The sequence below is a fragment of the Endocarpon pusillum genome (assembly GCF_000464535.1).
Source record: "Endocarpon pusillum Z07020 unplaced genomic scaffold C713767, whole genome shotgun sequence".
NCBI classification, from domain to species: Eukaryota; Fungi; Ascomycota; class Eurotiomycetes; order Verrucariales; family Verrucariaceae; genus Endocarpon; species Endocarpon pusillum.
Window position 1 is genome coordinate 218,957 of NW_006913559.1, and position 16,955 is coordinate 235,911.

Sequence of the window (16,955 nt, forward strand, 5' to 3'; positions counted from 1 at the left end):
GAGAAGTACTGATAGGCTCCGGAAGGACAAAGTCATTCTCTATTTTAGAAAGAAACAAAGCAAGTGTATTTCCACACCTGCTCAATCTGCATCACTCCGTATTCGCCGTCTGTATCAATGCAATCGTAGCCATGACCATCATCATCATTAGATAGAGAACGGTCGATGCAGAACCCCCTCACTTCTTCATCGCATACCTCTTCGTCCAATCCCTCGCCTCCTTCTCCCAAGCCGCACGATCCCTCCTCAACTCCTCCGCAATCCTCCCTTCTACCGCATCATCCGGGTTTGGCTCTCTGAGCAACTGTCTGGCAAACCCCAGCACCGCCGCGATCTTGGTGGACGGCTTCCATTCTTCGGGCTTTAGTATGCCAAGACACATCACGCCAGCTTCGGCGGGGGCTGGCGTGGTGATTCCGGGAGTGTTGGCGGGGTTGGCGGTGGTCGGCCCGGAAGAGATGTTCGGGTGATAGACTTTGGTGGTGAAAGTGAGGGTGGGAGGGCGGAAGGGGTACTGGGGAGGTAGGGTGAGGAGGAGGTGGAATGTGCCGCCCTGTTTTTACCGCTTTGGTTAGACTTGCCAGTAAGTAGAAGACGAAAGGTTGGCTATAGGCATTGGATGAAGAGACGAGCGTCCAAGACCGCCCTATGGAAGACACAGAGCAGATTTATACATGCTTTTGATTCAGCCACATGGGCTCAGCCATATTTTCAATGATAGGAAATTGCATCTCGGAAGCAGATAGTACTTCTCATTCTGGTCTCGTGGTGGGGAGGCAACTTTGAATAGAGACTCAAGCACTATTGAAAAATGACTTACAGCATAAGGAGAATCTGCTGGACCTTCCATGGTAACCTTCCACTTGAGGAGATCTGATTCATCGGCCAGTGACACTGTGATGCCTGCTGGAGGGGAGCTGGTGAGCTCACTCAGCTCCTGAAAGAGGTCATTAGCTACAATGATCATGGCTAGTCGTCTGCAGGATCTACATACTTTGGTGATGCGCTTTTGACTGCCTTGCGCCATCTTGAGTCAAGGCTCTTGGATTCTTATTCGCCAACAGCCGTTCCAGGAGATTTGTGGGAACAAATAGTAGATAGGGCTTGGAGATGAGAATGAGAGAAGGGCAGCCCAAGCGGATGTGATTTATTGAAGGACGGTGGGTACTTGGTGGCGTGGAAGTGCTTGAACGATGCTGGAGTTGCAAATGGAGGATGGTCATCTATTCTACTGAAGCTACAGCCTATTTGAGGTTGAAGTCACTTTTTAATACTGAGCAGGCTACCAACATGAGAAAAATTCGGAAAACACCAGAAGTTTCCCTCGTTAAAGAATGTTGCCTGTCAAAACATTGATCTTATTAGCGGCCCTAGTCAAACATCTAGAAGCCGTTTTAAAATATTTTGCTTGATCTACTGCTTGTGGAATAGATTTGATTGTTTGCAAACGCCCCAGCGTCAGAGGCACCGCATTGGGTCGCTCGAGCGCACCCTCCTTTCGTTCTCTTCTTTCCTCAGGTGAAAATGGTCCCAAGTTGCCTACCCTGCTTCTAGGCCCCTTGTCGACGAGGAATCAGCACGCCCGACCAAGATCCATACAGACCTCTTCTGTCGATTTAGGGAATCTGGAACCCGGTTCAACCCTCACTTCCACTACTTCGAAACGTTGCACAGAGCTGACAGTACTGATGTGTCAAGTCCAGCACTGGTTGCGGTAAGTTCGTTGCCTGGACAATACTTCTCACCTTGACTGCTCCCTCTTCTTCAATCAGCTTTCGAACCGTATAAAGTAGCTCGGGCGAGAACTAGAAGACTGTCAATTGGTGTCAACCTATGGAAGCAGTACCAGCTTACTTCAGAGTACCATCTGTACTGCCAGCAGATCAGACGGATCAGTGCCCCAAGCATTCCCCTTGTATCACCTTCTCGCTCGCACAATTTCAGGATCCCCTTCATCGCTTGTGGTGAAAACCTAATGGCAAGACATTGGTGATATGCTTCGATAGCCTCGTTGAAATGATGCAGTCTCTCCGCTAGCTCGCCAAGCAACTCCCACTCCGTAGCAGATTTCTTGTATTGAATCTGCTGTTGTCGGTATTGCGCCATTTCGGTTCGCCATATGGTATAGATTCTCAGATCTTCATAGAGTCCCATGAACAAGCTGTCCAGCCATCTTTCACACAGTCGCTTATTTTGGAATTGAGAATAACCTGGATGTGATGGATTGGGGTCTTCATTGCCTGACGTTACCAATTCTGACGCGATGGTCGGTTCTGGCTTATGCATTGACTTTTCCGCAGCACGCATTCTGGTTTCCGCCTCCCCGTTCGTCTGGGCTGGCCCTGAGGAGGCTTCTGAATCCCCTTCTTCTCGATTCTCTTCGCTGTCATCTCCGTTAATCTTCGATGCTCCCACATTGGCACCATTTGGGGTGCCCGAGAGCCCCACTGTACTGGCATTTCGGCTCGAGGATGGCTTTGAAGCGATCGCAGTCTGTCGCTCCGTACGATACTCTTCCTCCATCACGAAGACTTGGCTTCGGGTCCGGAGAAGCTGATCCCAGCCAATTGCTTTTGCAATTTCCGTCAAAATGTTGTACGCCTTTAAGAAAGTTCCTTGGTACGTTGCCGCCTGCAGCTTCCGGAGCGAAGCATGTACCTCATCGTAAGGCTCGCCTTGTTTGGGTTGACCTTCATCAATTTCGTCCAACAAGCTCTCGGGTAGCAGTGGAAGCAATATCCGCGAAGGCTCAGGCATTCGTGGCGAGTCTTTGTCTTGATAAGTAAACATGGGACATGAGTTCAGGGTAAGAAGTGCCAAATCCCATTGCTCGACTGAGACATATACCTCAGCCAGCCGCGCCCAGGTTCCAAATTCACTCGGGGCAGCAGTGACACCTCGCTTGGCACATTCAAGGGCAAGTTCGCCCTCACCTTTGCCCTGGCAGAACGCTGCTTGACAATCAAGAAGAGCGTAGTCCATCGGCACTTCCTGGAGAGCATCATGCATGAGTCGCACCGCCTGGACTTCCTCATCGCCCGCTATCAGGACTTGCGCGAGTAGAGATGATACTTCGACATCCTTTGTTCGAATCTTCTCGAAGAGGTTGATGCCCGAAGTATATCTCCCAGTGGTCTTGATGTATTTGAGCAGCCCAGCGGTAAGGTGATTACACACGAGATTCGGGACCTGGATCTCTGGGTCCGAACCAAGCTGCCGACCATTGAAGAAGAGTTGCTCTGCAGCATCAAGAAATTTATGCTCGGTTTCTGTGTTCGTGATTGGGTTGAATCTCCTTACACCAACAATCTTCTTGATGGTATCCCCGCTCCCATCGTCCGCATAGGAATAAGCCCGGAGAATGCCGCACAGGAACGTTTCCAGCCACAGACTCTCCGATGCTACCCTTCTGTCACCTTTCTCATCCACGCTGTAGCTTTCCACACTTCCTGGTATCTTGACCTCCACTCGCATGTCCAGGTTCGAGAACGCATTGTAGCAGCAATAAAGGCCTGATACAACCCTGTGCGTCCTGTCGGCCGAGTTGTAGATCAAGGTATTGACATATGCTGCTAAACTGGCGGAAGAAGAAGCGTCAACTCCTGTGACATGATGATAGACACCGGTCTGTTTCCCGTTTCCTTTGCTCGATTGTTTGACGAGATATACAATGTCTGGAGGTCCTAGCTCTCGAATGCCCTGTAAAGCTTCGGTTCGTGCATCGATTGCAGAAAAGAGATCTTCATCTTCGATGATTCTGGGGAGCAAGAGGTGTCAGCAATTCTTTCGTGAAGCAACCTCTCACCGCATGCCAGCGTCGTATTTAGTGGAAATGGAGCAAGGTCACCTACTCTGGGACGGCGGGCGTCACCATCGCTCGCAAAGCCTGGTATAGCCGAGTGAGGGAGACCTTTTTCACCTGCTAGTACAACTCATCTGACCTGCTGGTGATTGTGGTCCACTGTGAGACGACTTGTGAGGGATTAAACGTATCTGAGTGAATAGTAAATCAATTGCTTGCGATAGTTACTAAAGGTCGAAGCTGTGGTTGTAGCTTGTGCATTGGAAGGGGAATTATTTTGTCTCTCCGCAAGTCATCATGCAAACAGCTGCGGCTTGTGGAGGATCACGACAACGCGTGTGTGATCTACATTGTATGTATATAACCGAGCTCGACACGCCGACCTGAAGCATGGAAATGGGAATCTATGAGCCGAAGAAGACGCAGCAGTTTTGTGCCGCTCTAGACATTTTCAAGCAGCGCAATGTCTGGTTTCCCTGCATTGAATATCGAGCCGGAGGTTGACAACATAGAAGAAGTTGACGATACTCGCGAGATTCAACTCGAGGAAGCCCTCAAGCTCTATCAAAATGCTCTCAGACTCCATTCTCTGGGCCCGGAATATCTAGATCAGGCCGCGAATGCATACACGGAGCTCTTCAACTCGGAGATCTTCCGCTACCCTGAAGCCATTTCTGAATTTACACGAGACGAGTTGGACAATGGCCCAGGGGATACACTCACCGTTGATCAATCACTGCCACAGGTGAATCTTGTTCAAGGCGCAAGTACAGAAGCATCTCCTAGCTCTCTACCACAAATCATCTATCTTTCATTCAAGAATTACGGTCAATTTCTGCTTGAACAGGATGCATTCGCCAACCCCCACTACGACTCCCAGGATGGATCGAAGAAGTCCTCTTCTCACGACATTATTCTAATATGTTCGAAGGCACTAAAACAGTTTGCTCAAGCGCTAGAGAGGGATGACACTGATTTGGATCTGTGGAGGAAAGCGGCGAGGGTCGCCCAGATCTGCAGCAGTGATAGGACCATACGATTCTGTCTTGAGAGCGTTTTAGCAGGAGACGATGACAGAGCCAACGAGGTGGTGGAGATACTTGGACTTGATGAAGCGCTCGCAGCAGGACAGCTGGAAGATATTGTTGGCAGTCTTGAAGATGATCTTTCTTTTATACAATCTTCCAGCAACAAACCAAGAAAAGATCTTCTGAGGCTCCTGGGAAAGACCATCGAACCATTTCCCTTTCTGCCCTCTCAGTCTCATCTTTCTCGAGATCGTCATCCGAAGCGTAGGGCCCTTGCTTATCAGCCGAAGCGATGGGTTGTGCAAGCTACCACTCGAAGCTGGCATGGAGTCGGGCAGGCAATCCTGCAGGCTTTGAATGACGAACAGCAATCCAACATAGATCCAGGTCCTGGGGCTGCTGTACAGATCGACGTCCCTGCCGAGCCCGAATTGAGCGAAAGGAGCAAGGTGGATATCGGCTCCCTGCCCTCTAAGGTGGAATCCAGACCGGCCAGAGAAGCTAGTGGCAGGGACTCAGAGATGACAGACGGTGCCGCTCAACCCTCAACGGATTTCGTTCTCTCTGTCAAGACTGAAACGGTCACCCCATCAGAGAGAGACTCCTTGCCAGATCCAGCTTTGGATATTGTCATGGACTCGTCAAAGGCTGAAGCGTCGTCGAAAAGAGCCAACGAAATATGCCAAGGGGACGAAATAAATAAGGAAGGCGGACAAACTTGTCTTCCAACCCGGAAAAGATCTGCTGAGTTTGCTGGCCATGATGAGCCAGTAGATAATGGACGGTCGAAAAGCAAAAGACTGCGCAACCGTGAGTCCAATGCTGATGCCATGCTGCAAGAAGAAGAGACCGCCAACACCCTTGCCAAGTACTACCAGGATCAACTCAGTGACCTGGCTTTGGCGGATCAGTGGTTGTTCTCCACCAGCGCTTCTTTGCTATCAAAACTTGGAGTTGAGGAACTCGGATCACTCGAAGATCTGCGAGATGACATCCTTCATGCGTCAAATGTGGAGGACTTATCAGACACCGATCTTTCCGCAGATGCGATTGCCATGAAAGACCTTCGATCCGCCCTAAGTTCGTGGACGGAGGAGAAAGCGAGCGCAGCGGCGTACGGGTATGGTGGGAGTACTTTTGGTGGAGGAAAAGCTGGCCTTACACTCTTCCTTGAGCACTCGAAGACCGCCGTACCGAGGTCAGATAGCATCTTACCATTTGCATCGAGTAAAGATTTGTTTCAATTTATAGCTCGATGCAACGAGGGGTGGTATAGTATTCAGCAGACGGCCTTTGACTGGCTTGAAGCACTCATACAACCATCTTTATCGTACGATGCCACTTGCTCTTCGAATTGTCTAACGCAATCATCATACAAGACTACTCTCTGGCCTGAAGATTTGAAATTAACCGTGGTTCAACTCATCGTTCGTGCAGACGAGTACATCTACCAAGTCATGCAGCAGCGACTGGACGAGCTGGTCAGCCGAATGCTCTCGATCGCCCAAGGCTCGTCGGCAGAGTATACACTTCGAGATGTCGCCATTGCAGACGCGGCCGAAACATTATATGAGTTACACCTTGACATCTACTCAAGGATCACAAATCCAAGCAGTCAAGTGGACAGCGCGACTCGAGTTCTTCAGCACGATCGTTTGCAGAGATGGAGCGAGCTTGCAGGATCTTTCATCAACATCTATGCAGACCGTGCAGATGATGTTCCTGTCCAGCAATGGCATGTCATTCGTTTCATATGGACTGCGACCACACATGCTAACATGGCGGACAATACCTCCCAAGAACATATCACGCTATGTCTCCAGGACCTTCAAAAGCTGATGAGTCTAGCCGGCAATCCAACTATAATCTTACCCAACAATGCAGCACTGCCTGAAATCTCTTTCTCGGCTGTGGAACAGGAAATCTCACGAATCAGTACCCTTGATTTCTTCATGAGCGTTTTCAACGATGACTCGAAAGACCCTATTGGTGTGATCGAAAGTCTAGAGCCAATACTAGAACCTTGCAGTCAGCCATCAGCTATTAGCCCTATTTCTGTTGATGGCTCCGAGCAGCCGTCGCCGATCTCGGTTCAAACGCAGCAACTAATTGAGTTTCTTGAGTCTGGCGATGCGTCGCTGAGATTGTTTCTCTGGCGGCGCCTGCGTGATGCCTACGTCGCCATCGACTATCCCCCCAAAGTATTATCGTGCTATTTAAGAAGTATCGAAGTAATAGTTTCGGAGCTCCTGTCGCAAAGGCACATCCGCTTGGCGACCAATACCCGACAGCTCGCTTTGCTGAAGTGGTTCAAAGAGCTTGACGACATCATCGGCAAATTGCTTCACAGAATCTTAGCCGATTCAGAAGCTTTCGAAGTCGTTGACGAGCCACACCTGCAGAGTTCCTTCTCAACAATCGCTCGACTTTCTCGCATATTGCATAGCATTGTCCTGTATGAGGATGCTGTTCGAGTTGGTCAGCTATCTGAACTCAAAGGAAAGAATATTTCAGGTACGAAATCCCTGGACAAATTTAGAGAAAAATTGCGGGATATGTATGTCCGGATATGGACGCTGCAATATACTTTGTTGAGGGAAGGGATTGCACAAAAGAAGGACCATTTTGAAAATCCTGCGGATGATCAGGCAGCATTTTTACAGTCGCTACATCATGCTCTCGGCTTACGAGGATATTGCAAACATTCCAGCAAAATCTTCTTAAGGCTTCTAAAATCTGAATTGATGACATTGAATACGAAGGACGACTATAGCGCGGACATGGCGCAAGTTTTGTTCGACCTGCATCAGCTCAGGTTCGCCCCTGGGATTGGAGACTGGAACCATGATTGTCCACCAGAGCCACTTGACAAGAAATCAGCGGCACACATTCTGGAGAATGTCGTGTTGCAAGCACGCAAAATGAACATTAAGGATCTGCTCAAGAGTGAGCTGAAAAGCACCATCGAGAAGGTTCAACAAGCGTTGGGAGCACCGAAATCTTCTCCCACGCTGTCCTACAATAGGCGAGTCATCAATGCGTATCTCAAGTCTCCAGTCAATCAATTGCAGCTCTTTCGAGCATCGAGAGGTGAGGGCAGTCTACCCGTACGTATCGTCCAGGCTGAGAGCGTTAAAATCGCTGCATACGGGTGGTATTTCCTTCTTGGACACATAGCGCTTGCAAAATTCAAATCGATTAAGAGGACCAATCCAGGCCCAACAGATGACTTGGACGTTGCTATTACCTTCCTCAAGCAAGATTTGGAGCACGATATTGAGAGATGGGAGACTTGGTTTCGGCTAGCTCAGGTGTATGATGCCAAAATTGAAGAGGAACTTCTTTGGACTGCCGACAAGGTCAACAACTTCCGATCGGATTTGGCGATCCTACAGCGAAATGCGATACACTGCTACGAGATGGCAATGGCAATGTCTATTCGTGGTGCTGATGACAGTGAAGAAACTGCAAATATGGTATCTGAGATGTACACAGGATTTGCGACAAGGTTGTATGCTTCATCTCGAGAGCCCTTGAGCATGGACGCCTTCGACACCAAATATCAACAACGACATTTTACGGGCAGTAATGAGCAATCAGGTCTTTACGAAGGGCCTTCCACACCTTCTATGCGCATATTTGCTGTATGGAGATTCTCGGCGCATCTTCTCCGTCGAGCTCTTGCCGATAAACCTCGGAGCTGGATTAACCATTATATGCTCGGAAAATGTCTCTGGAAAATGTTGACAAATACCGAGCCCGAATCGCCGCGAAGAGTTCTGGTTGAAGAAGTGCTTGATGCGTTCTCGGATGCAATTGAGAATCTACCGGGACGAAAGGACAGCCGCACCGATCCTATACTCGAACCACACTTCAAGCTTGTTTCAGTTGTGCACAAGCTCGTGCATCGAAAGATGTTGACTCCATTGCAAGGTAGCGAAGCACTTCAAGTCACCCCTTGGGCAAGAAACGTGCACCTCGCTGAAGAAGACGATAGCTGGGAACCGTATGTACTGGAGATCTTGAAGAAGCTCGGTCACGCGGACAAATCGAACTGGCATCACCGTATCATCGCTCGTGCGGCCCATGTCATATACGATGACCAGCAGACTATTGCTGGTGCCCTTGGAGCGAAGCACGAATTCACGCAACAGATTTTCACTAAGACCATGACATTGCAAGTATGGAAGCCGGAACATGAACGGGCAGGAAGACATTTCATCTACACAAGTCGTTATGTTCTCTTCTTCGTCAGTCTCCTTAACCAGCTAAATGATAGGGCAAGTCTGGATCAGCTTGTAAGACGCATACGAAGAAGGCCAGGAGATTATCTCAACCATCAACAAGTTTGGGAACAGGTGGTCACCACTTATATCGGCCTATTACGTCGCCTGGCCAAGGTTCCAGTTGGACATGAAGAGGCAGTCTTTCGAGCGATGGACCACGATGAATTTCAAATCAACGCCAGGAAGCTGGAAAGTCATGCTCATGAGCCGGAGACCTCAAATCTGGTCCTCGACATTCTTAGAGACACGATTGAAGTGAAGAAGCTCAACAATTCTCTCATGAAAGGGTCTTTGATTGATGACTTGATTGTCGACTGCTATACTTCCCTTTACCAGAGCTATGTTGCGACCCTGCCGCAGGAGGAGAAAGTAGAGCCAATGGACAGCCAGACTATCCAACATGAGTCAGTTCAGGATGACGGCAACCGGGAACGAATGAAACTTGGTAGTATCTTGACTGCGCAAACAGATGGCAACATGGTTCTTCCCGGACCTGGCACCAGACCAACAGCCCCAGCGTTGCCGACCGTTGGTCCTTCTGGAATGCCAGCACCGCCAGCAAAGCCTGCTCGTCCTAAGACTGTGACTCGTCGAGAGGTCCAACGAAAAGCCGAGGGTCTTATTATACGACCACCTCCAATCAAGACTCCCACACTACTCAAGCACACCGCATTTCCTCGCCCTCCCATTGCGGTTGAGATTCCACAATCGTCGAGCCAGCATGTCCGATCTTCTTCTACAACGGACACTCAAGCAATCAATGTCGGACTTGGCCTGGGTCCCATAGAAGGATCTCGCATCTTGAATCTCCGCGAAGATGCTGTGAACGGTACCAAAAGTGCCGAGAGCTCGAGACCTGGCAGCGTCCATGACAGTGCCGATGATGAGAGCGAATTGAGTGAGCTTGAGGAAGGCGACAATGTGCTCGATGAGGAGGTGGTTGAGGAGGATAGAGTTGAGAGGTTTAACACAGCATTAAGGATGTCAATCCTATACCCTGGCCTCCCCTCAAAGGTGTCAGAGAACGACGATTCGAGTGTGGTCATTAGTGACAGCGAATCTGCTCGGAACGAGCGACCGGAGGATATGAATGTTGATGAAAATGTTGAGTGTGGTAAAGAAAGTAATATGAATGTAATCAATGCTGTGGGCGAAGATACAATGAAAGAGTAGCGGCGGGAGCACGAAATGTGAGATTTCAATGGCACGATATCTCTAGACACCATTTGTAAATCACCTCTACATAACTACTCGAACAACAAGTGGGCCTCTTGTCTTGATGCATTGGCTTGTTCGATACCATTGACGCCCTACGATGGATACCGCTGTTCGGTTTGAGGCTGTGGGCCAAGTCTGTCTGCACCCGTTCCCCGAATGTCTAGAACAACGCCTACTGCCTCGAAATCGCTCACTAATGGGAAGTGTATCAGAATCCTGACTCGTCCTCGCTGTTGCCAAAGTCCCACTTCCGCGTCGTCAACTTCCTCACTTTCTTAGTAGTACCTGGAATCTTCGGCACGGATGCTTTTCTTGGTGAGTCATCCTGTGCTGACGGCCTAGCTCGCAGATCCAATTTATTCATTGAAGTGGAGAGCCCGTCTTCAAACATCGGAGCACCTTGAGAGGATTCGCTACCGCTCTTCCGCAAAGCGGACAAGAATGGATTCGATGCTGGATTGGTGTTTTCCTTGAGTGGAGTTGTGATGGGTTTGGTCTTTGCTGTTCTTGTCTTCGTCGGGCTCCGCAAGTTGAGCTGCCTCTCTAAGGCCTTGACCTTTCTCCTAAGTGCTTCATTTTCTCGTTGGATCTCCTCTCCAAGTTGCTGTTGGCTGTCTTCATGTACCTCTATCGTGACTCCCTTTTCTAGAATTTCGATCTTTCCGTCCAGATACCCCTCTGCTCTGACCCGTTCTTCTTCCTTCGCCATCCTCCATCTTTCTCGTTCGGCATCCATATCTGCTTCCATCTTCATCCAGCATTCTTCTCGGACTTCTTGCTCGATCAACAAAGCCCTTTCTTCGGCAGCCTGTAGTGCCGCTTGCAATTTCAGCTCAGCCTCGGATCGCTTATTCTCCTCTTCCGTCAAACGTACAGCCAATTGGTCACAATCTTCACTCAACCTTGCAATCTCATTAGCAGCTTGCTCAAGCTCCTCAGCGGTGAAAAGTTGCTCGCCATGCGGCGTTTGTCTACTATTGTGCTTAATTGTGTGATCTGGCCTGTTCAGAATTGTGCTGGTGACGGATGGAATTCGGGGCACGGTCACTTCCCTGGCTAATGCAGAATATCGCAAGATTTGGCTGGTGGCGTTGAAGTCTCCTTGCGGATCGGCGGTTACAATCATGATAGCCTTTTGCGGTGCTCGACCGGCGCATGATCCTGCAGAGAAGGAGTTGGAGAAAAGAAGCTCAGTCAATTTACATTGCCTGAACGGAACGATGGGCTTGCTGCCGTCATGTTGTTCACTCTGCACCTGCAAACATTGTCCGAGGTACATCAAACTCTCGTTGATCTTGCCAGCCTCAGCAAGGGTTGAACCGGTCGTCTTCGCATTTCGTGCACGTTCTGAACCTGCAAGGTCGACGATGGACAGTATCCCTCCGGTCCATATATCATTTTCGTACTGGCGAAAGCGGTTGTTGCGCTTGACCTCAATGCAGAAGAAACCATGACTCCGTGAGCTAGCTGTGTTACTTCCCGTACCTGCAACCCTCCTCTCAGCAAGACCAGTCTCCAGTATCATCATTGCCTCTTCATATGTTCCGCAAACAACCTTCCGTAGGCCAGCGACAAGTTTGCGATCCGGACTCATCTCGGTTGACTTAAAGAGAAGGGGCCGCCTCCGCAGGTCTTTCTGTAGAGCGGTACCCTGCCGTGTCGCTGTTGTTCCAACATTGTTCTGCATTGAAGAGGATAAGAGGTCAAAAATTCGGTCGTTGTACACTTCGTACATGGAGATCAGAACGACGTAGTCTGCAGATTGGTCCACTTCGGTTGTGAAAGTCGAGACATCAGGTTGGATAGGAAGGGCACTCGGTCGCGCAGGCAGAGGGCGTCTTGGAGCTAGCATCGATTCCTTACGAGTCTGTGTCTTAGTCAACGTTTTCTTCAGCTGTGGGGAGCGGTTCCAGAACGGCAGTTTTGAGGGAGCAATAACAGAAGCTCTGGGAGCCTCACTGACTGTGGGAAGAAGACGTATGGTGGTTTTAAAAGCGGGTGTTCTTGAGCTTCCATTTTCCGTAAACTGATCTGACGTGAACGACAGATTCGGGTCTCGAGCGACAGAAGCAAGTTTTGGATACAAAGATTGAGGGCCACAATCGTCATTGGGCTGAAAAGAAGGGAACGAGCCAGGAAGATGAGAGCTTGGGCCTACCATGGGAGTTTGTGACCTTGAAAAGGTTCCTGTGGCCATCGGAGTTTGTGCTCTCGAACCTCTTCCCCTATCTACGTCGCCATATATACTTTCGAGGAATGAGGTTGCTGATAAGACTTGAGCTTCTGAAGGATCGGAGGATTGTATTGAGGAGAGAAAACTTGAGTCGGTTGATTGATCCGCAACACGAACTCGAGTGCCGATTGAACGAAATAGCACATCGAGTGTCATTTGCGTGAGGCCGCGTTGCGAACGAGATCCAAGGATTGTGTGGCTCTACCCCACGTAAGCTGCGTGAGCTCGAACTGGATTTCATGTTTACCTTTCCACTGCCTGTAACGCCCAAAGTAGCCACGAGTCCATCTCTTCCACCATTCAAGATGTTCTTCACAAGTTGTACTGTTCCTGTAGATTCGAAGATGTCCAATTGTGTTGCCTCCTCCTCAAATACCTGTGTAAAACCAAATTTCTCAACCGCTCTTTTGCGAGAGTCACTCGGAGGCTGTAAAGTGATGTGTGTTGGTGCTGCATTGCTTGTATTTCCTTCCGACGATGTTGTAGGCGAAGGTGGTTCAACAATTAGCCACGGTTCCGGTTCATTCAATTTGTTTGTCTGATTTTGAAGGGCCGGTCGCAGTCTCAGGTAGACCTGGAAGAGTGACGTTTGTGCTAGCATTTTTGAGGATGATGCATCCATACTCGGATCCGAAATCTTTGGTTATGGTGCTCGATGAGGTCGCAAGCAGGTCATGCAGTACATAGTTGCAAGAACTGTAAACATTGCACGTCAGATCTTGGTGCGGAGCAACAGCCGAAGAATGCCCGACGAGAAATTCGTGGCTGACCGTGTCAAGTACATACTTGCAGACAGTCCTCAGAATTTCTACCTATTTCGACCAACTCACTCAACTATCTTGTTTGATCCTGAAGTACTACATGCTGGCATGAGCACTCTTGAAATTTTATGACGCCGACCTTTGTCGCAAGGAATACTTATTCTACCTTGAATTCTATCCTAAAATCCGTCCCCCTCCTTCCACTCCCTACCAGCTTCTGCAGCGCGATTTCTGGGGTCGTCACCTCGTCTAAATGCCTCCTCTTTTCGAGCGCTGAGCTCTTTGTTCAACTCATCACTCTGTTTTCGCAAAAACTTTAATGATTCCGAATCCTGGTCACCAGCATCCAATAACACACTAATTTCCGTATCAGACACTTCCCTTCTCTTTAATATGTCCATCCAATCCTGCAGTTGCTGTGCGCCACCAAAACAAGCTCCATACCCATCACAATAGCAGACATGCATTGCGGGACAGAACTCCGACACTCCCGCGAAAATATACTGCCACGTATACTCCATGATTCTACCTGATATTTCGTCCTCTAGATCCGTGTTTAAGAGCCATTCTCGATACCGAACGTACTGAGATAGCGGTATGGTGCGGATGCGCTCCTTCGACACCGCGAATTGCGCGCAACACGGTTGTGATATCGACGCTGGAAATGGAGCTCCAGGATGCAATTCTTGCCAAAGATCGCTCGTGAAATATCTTTCTTCAGTCTTCTTCACTAGATCCCATTCCTCCTCCGGCCTGTCGAGATGTAGCCAGTCAGGGCAACCAGGGTCATGGTGACAGCGGGCATTGAAGTATCCTTCCCGTGCGACTCGAGCATCACTGAGGCTTTCGATGGTAAAGGCAGTATCGAGGTTGAGGAGGATGTTGTTATGCCAAGTGCTCTTGTGAGAGTGAAAGAACAGGGACGTGTCGGGGAGGGTGTCATAGTGATCAATGATGTAGGTCAAGTACACCATTGCTTCGTGACCTTTATTCTTAGGGACTCTTAACGTGGCGAAGTCATCATCGACCACATAGATCGCTGTCTGTAGATCAGGCAACTCGTGCTCTATCCAAGAGGTGTCTTCACTCTTCAGCTTCCCCAAAACCAAGATGCGGCTGTAATTGGCACCCGCTGGTTTCGCATGACCTGGCTTGAAGACTGTTTCGTCCGGTCTAGAGGAAGATTCATTCACAGTGGGAATCGGTTGTACAAGGCTGGGAGCTGACAGGGGATTCGGCGGATGGTAGAGAGAGAGAATGACAAGGAATATGACCAGTGGCCCTAGTAGAAAGAAGTAGCGACGAGTGACCATCTCTCCATGTTATGTCATCTGAAATCTCTGTATTCTCGATCTCGTAGACGTTGTACGAATGTGGTCGGGAAGCTGAAAAGAAGCCGGTGCGTGGCCGCGAGCTGTTTTCTTATTAAACCTCTCTGAATGCCACAATTCATTGTCGGCCTTGCCGGCGTCTCTGCATCGGCAACGTCTGAAGGACATACTTAGATACAATCATTGCCAAAGTCGTCTACAGGGTGCATCAAGAAGAGTTTGTTGGTGGGCGTCCGCCAAGTCAATATCAGCAAAGCTTTTCCACGGAATTTTGTGGCCAGGTTTCCGAAACCCTCGACAACACGGGCGCCGCGTCCCAGATCATCCACATATTATACTACCATACCATCCTACAATCTTATTTGAACATCTAGTACTTCTCTGATTAGGGGCAACGCCCTCGCGTGATATCCCTTGTTTGTGTGTGGTTACTACGTGAGCAGCATCGCCAATTGCTTGTTGTTAGGGGATAGGTCTGTTCGAAAAAAATCTTTACAGCAGGTATTCTCGAAAACAACAGCAATCCTGACCGGTAGTTACTAGAATCGCACCCGCAATGAATGAATGTTTGTACTAGAGGTCGCTTAATGCACTTGGAGCCCACCTCACCGCCCAAGCCCGCCAACTACTATCTCAATCTCTTCTACAAGCTTTCTCGGCATGATATCAGTCTGGACGAGAACAGTACGAAGGAGAAAGTGGGGTACCTGTTGCACCGTGTCGTACTCCTGGCATCAGCCATGAACTAGATGGGAAGAAACTGGCACTCACAATCTCTATCAAGAACTATCGTAGGCCCAAAAGTCCCGACGTCAACGGCTCACTCGTACACCTTTGCGTGATCCTCACCAAATTCTCAGATACCTTTCGCCAGATCCGATCCTCCATCCATCCCGGTCTCATTGCCTGCACCATATCCTTTCTCTGCGTATCTCTTTGTATCTTTCCCCATGGGACGAAATAAGCGCCGTTGTCGTTCGGCGTAATTTCTGTGGAAAGGCCAGCGTACAGTTAGGTGTATGCTCCGTACACCGTCTCATATAGTATTAGACTGAGGAGGACCATGGCAATTTTGGGCACGTGTCTCTTCACGTTCGACTTCAGATTGCCAGGATTTGGCAACACGCTGACGATACCTTTCCCGCCGAAGCGCTGCGCTCCTTAACCCGCTAGCAACAATCCCTCCTTTAGGCGACTGCGATTCGGCCATCCAGGAACTAGCTCAGAGGATACGCACGCTGCCTTCTAGCGAGGAGGCTGCAGCAGCAGCGCGGAGCTGGGGAAAAAGGAGGAGAATGCAGAACAAGGCGTGGTGCATTGAAGTGGCTATCTTGTTTCGGAAGGATATTTCTAGTTAGCCGAGGGTCTCCAGAGGGAGACCAATGTGATCAGGAGCTTCTCAGAGTCATGGTGGGGAGCCGCTGCGGATAGACAGATGACGAAGTCCAAGGTCGCTGGTCACCAAGTCTTCGATGGTCGAGACTGCTTGGTAATTTCCACCCAGGCACGGCAGCAGTCGATAAATAAGATTGACGCAGTGTGTCACAGGCAGCTCCACATACCCCGAGGAAACAGATCACATTTGTGACACATTTTCAAAATCAACCTAGAAGAAGGATCTGAGCAATCAAGAGACTTGGCAAAATCTCGTCCACTATGTTATCAATCGGCCAGACAGTGTGTTGGTAAAATCAAGCGCTTTTAGTGTAGTAAGAGCTTAGTTGGTTGTTGCCCAGTACTCTGTATCCCCTCCGTACCCGAATTGTCAATTAGCGTAAAATGCCCAAATTAAGCTTTTTTGAGCTGCATTTGATCTGCACAGCTCTCCGCAGCTGACTTTGTTATTTTATTTTCAACCACGAATTATGCTACGACCACAGCGAATTATTCAAATCCCTTTGAGATATAGATCAGAATCACCTCCGCGATTCGAACAAGCTATCAAACAGCCAAAACGACGAAGAATTGACCCTGCTGCAATCGATCGAAATGATGTCGATCAGGCCTTGGCAGTGATTGCTCCTGCGCCAGAATGTACAGATGAACTGCCTATATTGATACCAACAGAACTGCCTCAATTTGAGGCTAATTACGTTCCAAATCGAACAGGAGCTCCTCAATACTCTAATCTATCGGAATTAGGCTTTTTTGAGCTCTTCTTTAGCCCAATTATGATAGAAATCATCTCCAAAGAAACCAATTCGTACGCCAAAATCCATCGTCAAAACGTTCCTCATCCTCTCAGCAAAGACTGCCATTGGGTACCTACTACGCCGGCTGAAATACGTGTATATCT

The 16,955-nt window shown here is 49.1% G+C and overlaps 5 protein-coding genes across 5 annotated transcripts; 1 reads left to right on the forward strand and 4 right to left on the reverse strand.

Moving 5' to 3' along the window:
- Positions 1 to 178: 178 nt before the first annotated feature.
- On the reverse strand, positions 179 to 1,027 carry EPUS_04346 (uncharacterized protein; the record flags this gene model as incomplete). The annotated part of the gene is made up of 3 exons (XM_007788258.1): positions 179 to 553; positions 821 to 937; positions 995 to 1,027. The coding sequence occupies 3 exons, from the start codon at positions 1,025 to 1,027 to the stop codon at positions 179 to 181; spliced, it is 525 nt and encodes a 174-aa protein (XP_007786448.1).
- A 610-nt stretch (positions 1,028 to 1,637) lies between these two features.
- EPUS_04347 (uncharacterized protein) lies at positions 1,638 to 3,874 on the reverse strand (the record flags this gene model as incomplete). The annotated part of the gene is made up of 3 exons (XM_007788259.1): positions 1,638 to 1,805; positions 1,855 to 3,757; positions 3,852 to 3,874. The coding sequence occupies 3 exons, from the start codon at positions 3,872 to 3,874 to the stop codon at positions 1,638 to 1,640; spliced, it is 2,094 nt and encodes a 697-aa protein (XP_007786449.1).
- Positions 3,875 to 4,265: 391 nt separating this feature from the next.
- On the forward strand, positions 4,266 to 10,289 carry EPUS_04348 (uncharacterized protein; the record flags this gene model as incomplete). The annotated part of the gene is made up of 1 exon (XM_007788260.1): positions 4,266 to 10,289. One exon carries the CDS (start codon positions 4,266 to 4,268, stop codon positions 10,287 to 10,289), a length of 6,024 nt encoding a protein of 2,007 aa, XP_007786450.1.
- Positions 10,290 to 10,542: 253 nt separating this feature from the next.
- On the reverse strand, positions 10,543 to 13,168 carry EPUS_04349 (uncharacterized protein; the record flags this gene model as incomplete). The annotated part of the gene is made up of 2 exons (XM_007788261.1): positions 10,543 to 12,768; positions 12,815 to 13,168. The coding sequence occupies 2 exons, from the start codon at positions 13,166 to 13,168 to the stop codon at positions 10,543 to 10,545; spliced, it is 2,580 nt and encodes an 859-aa protein (XP_007786451.1).
- Positions 13,169 to 13,507: 339 nt separating this feature from the next.
- EPUS_04350 (uncharacterized protein) lies at positions 13,508 to 14,641 on the reverse strand (the record flags this gene model as incomplete). Its single annotated transcript, XM_007788262.1, has 1 exon — positions 13,508 to 14,641. One exon carries the CDS (start codon positions 14,639 to 14,641, stop codon positions 13,508 to 13,510), a length of 1,134 nt encoding a protein of 377 aa, XP_007786452.1.
- Between the last annotated feature and the right edge of the window lie 2,314 nt (positions 14,642 to 16,955).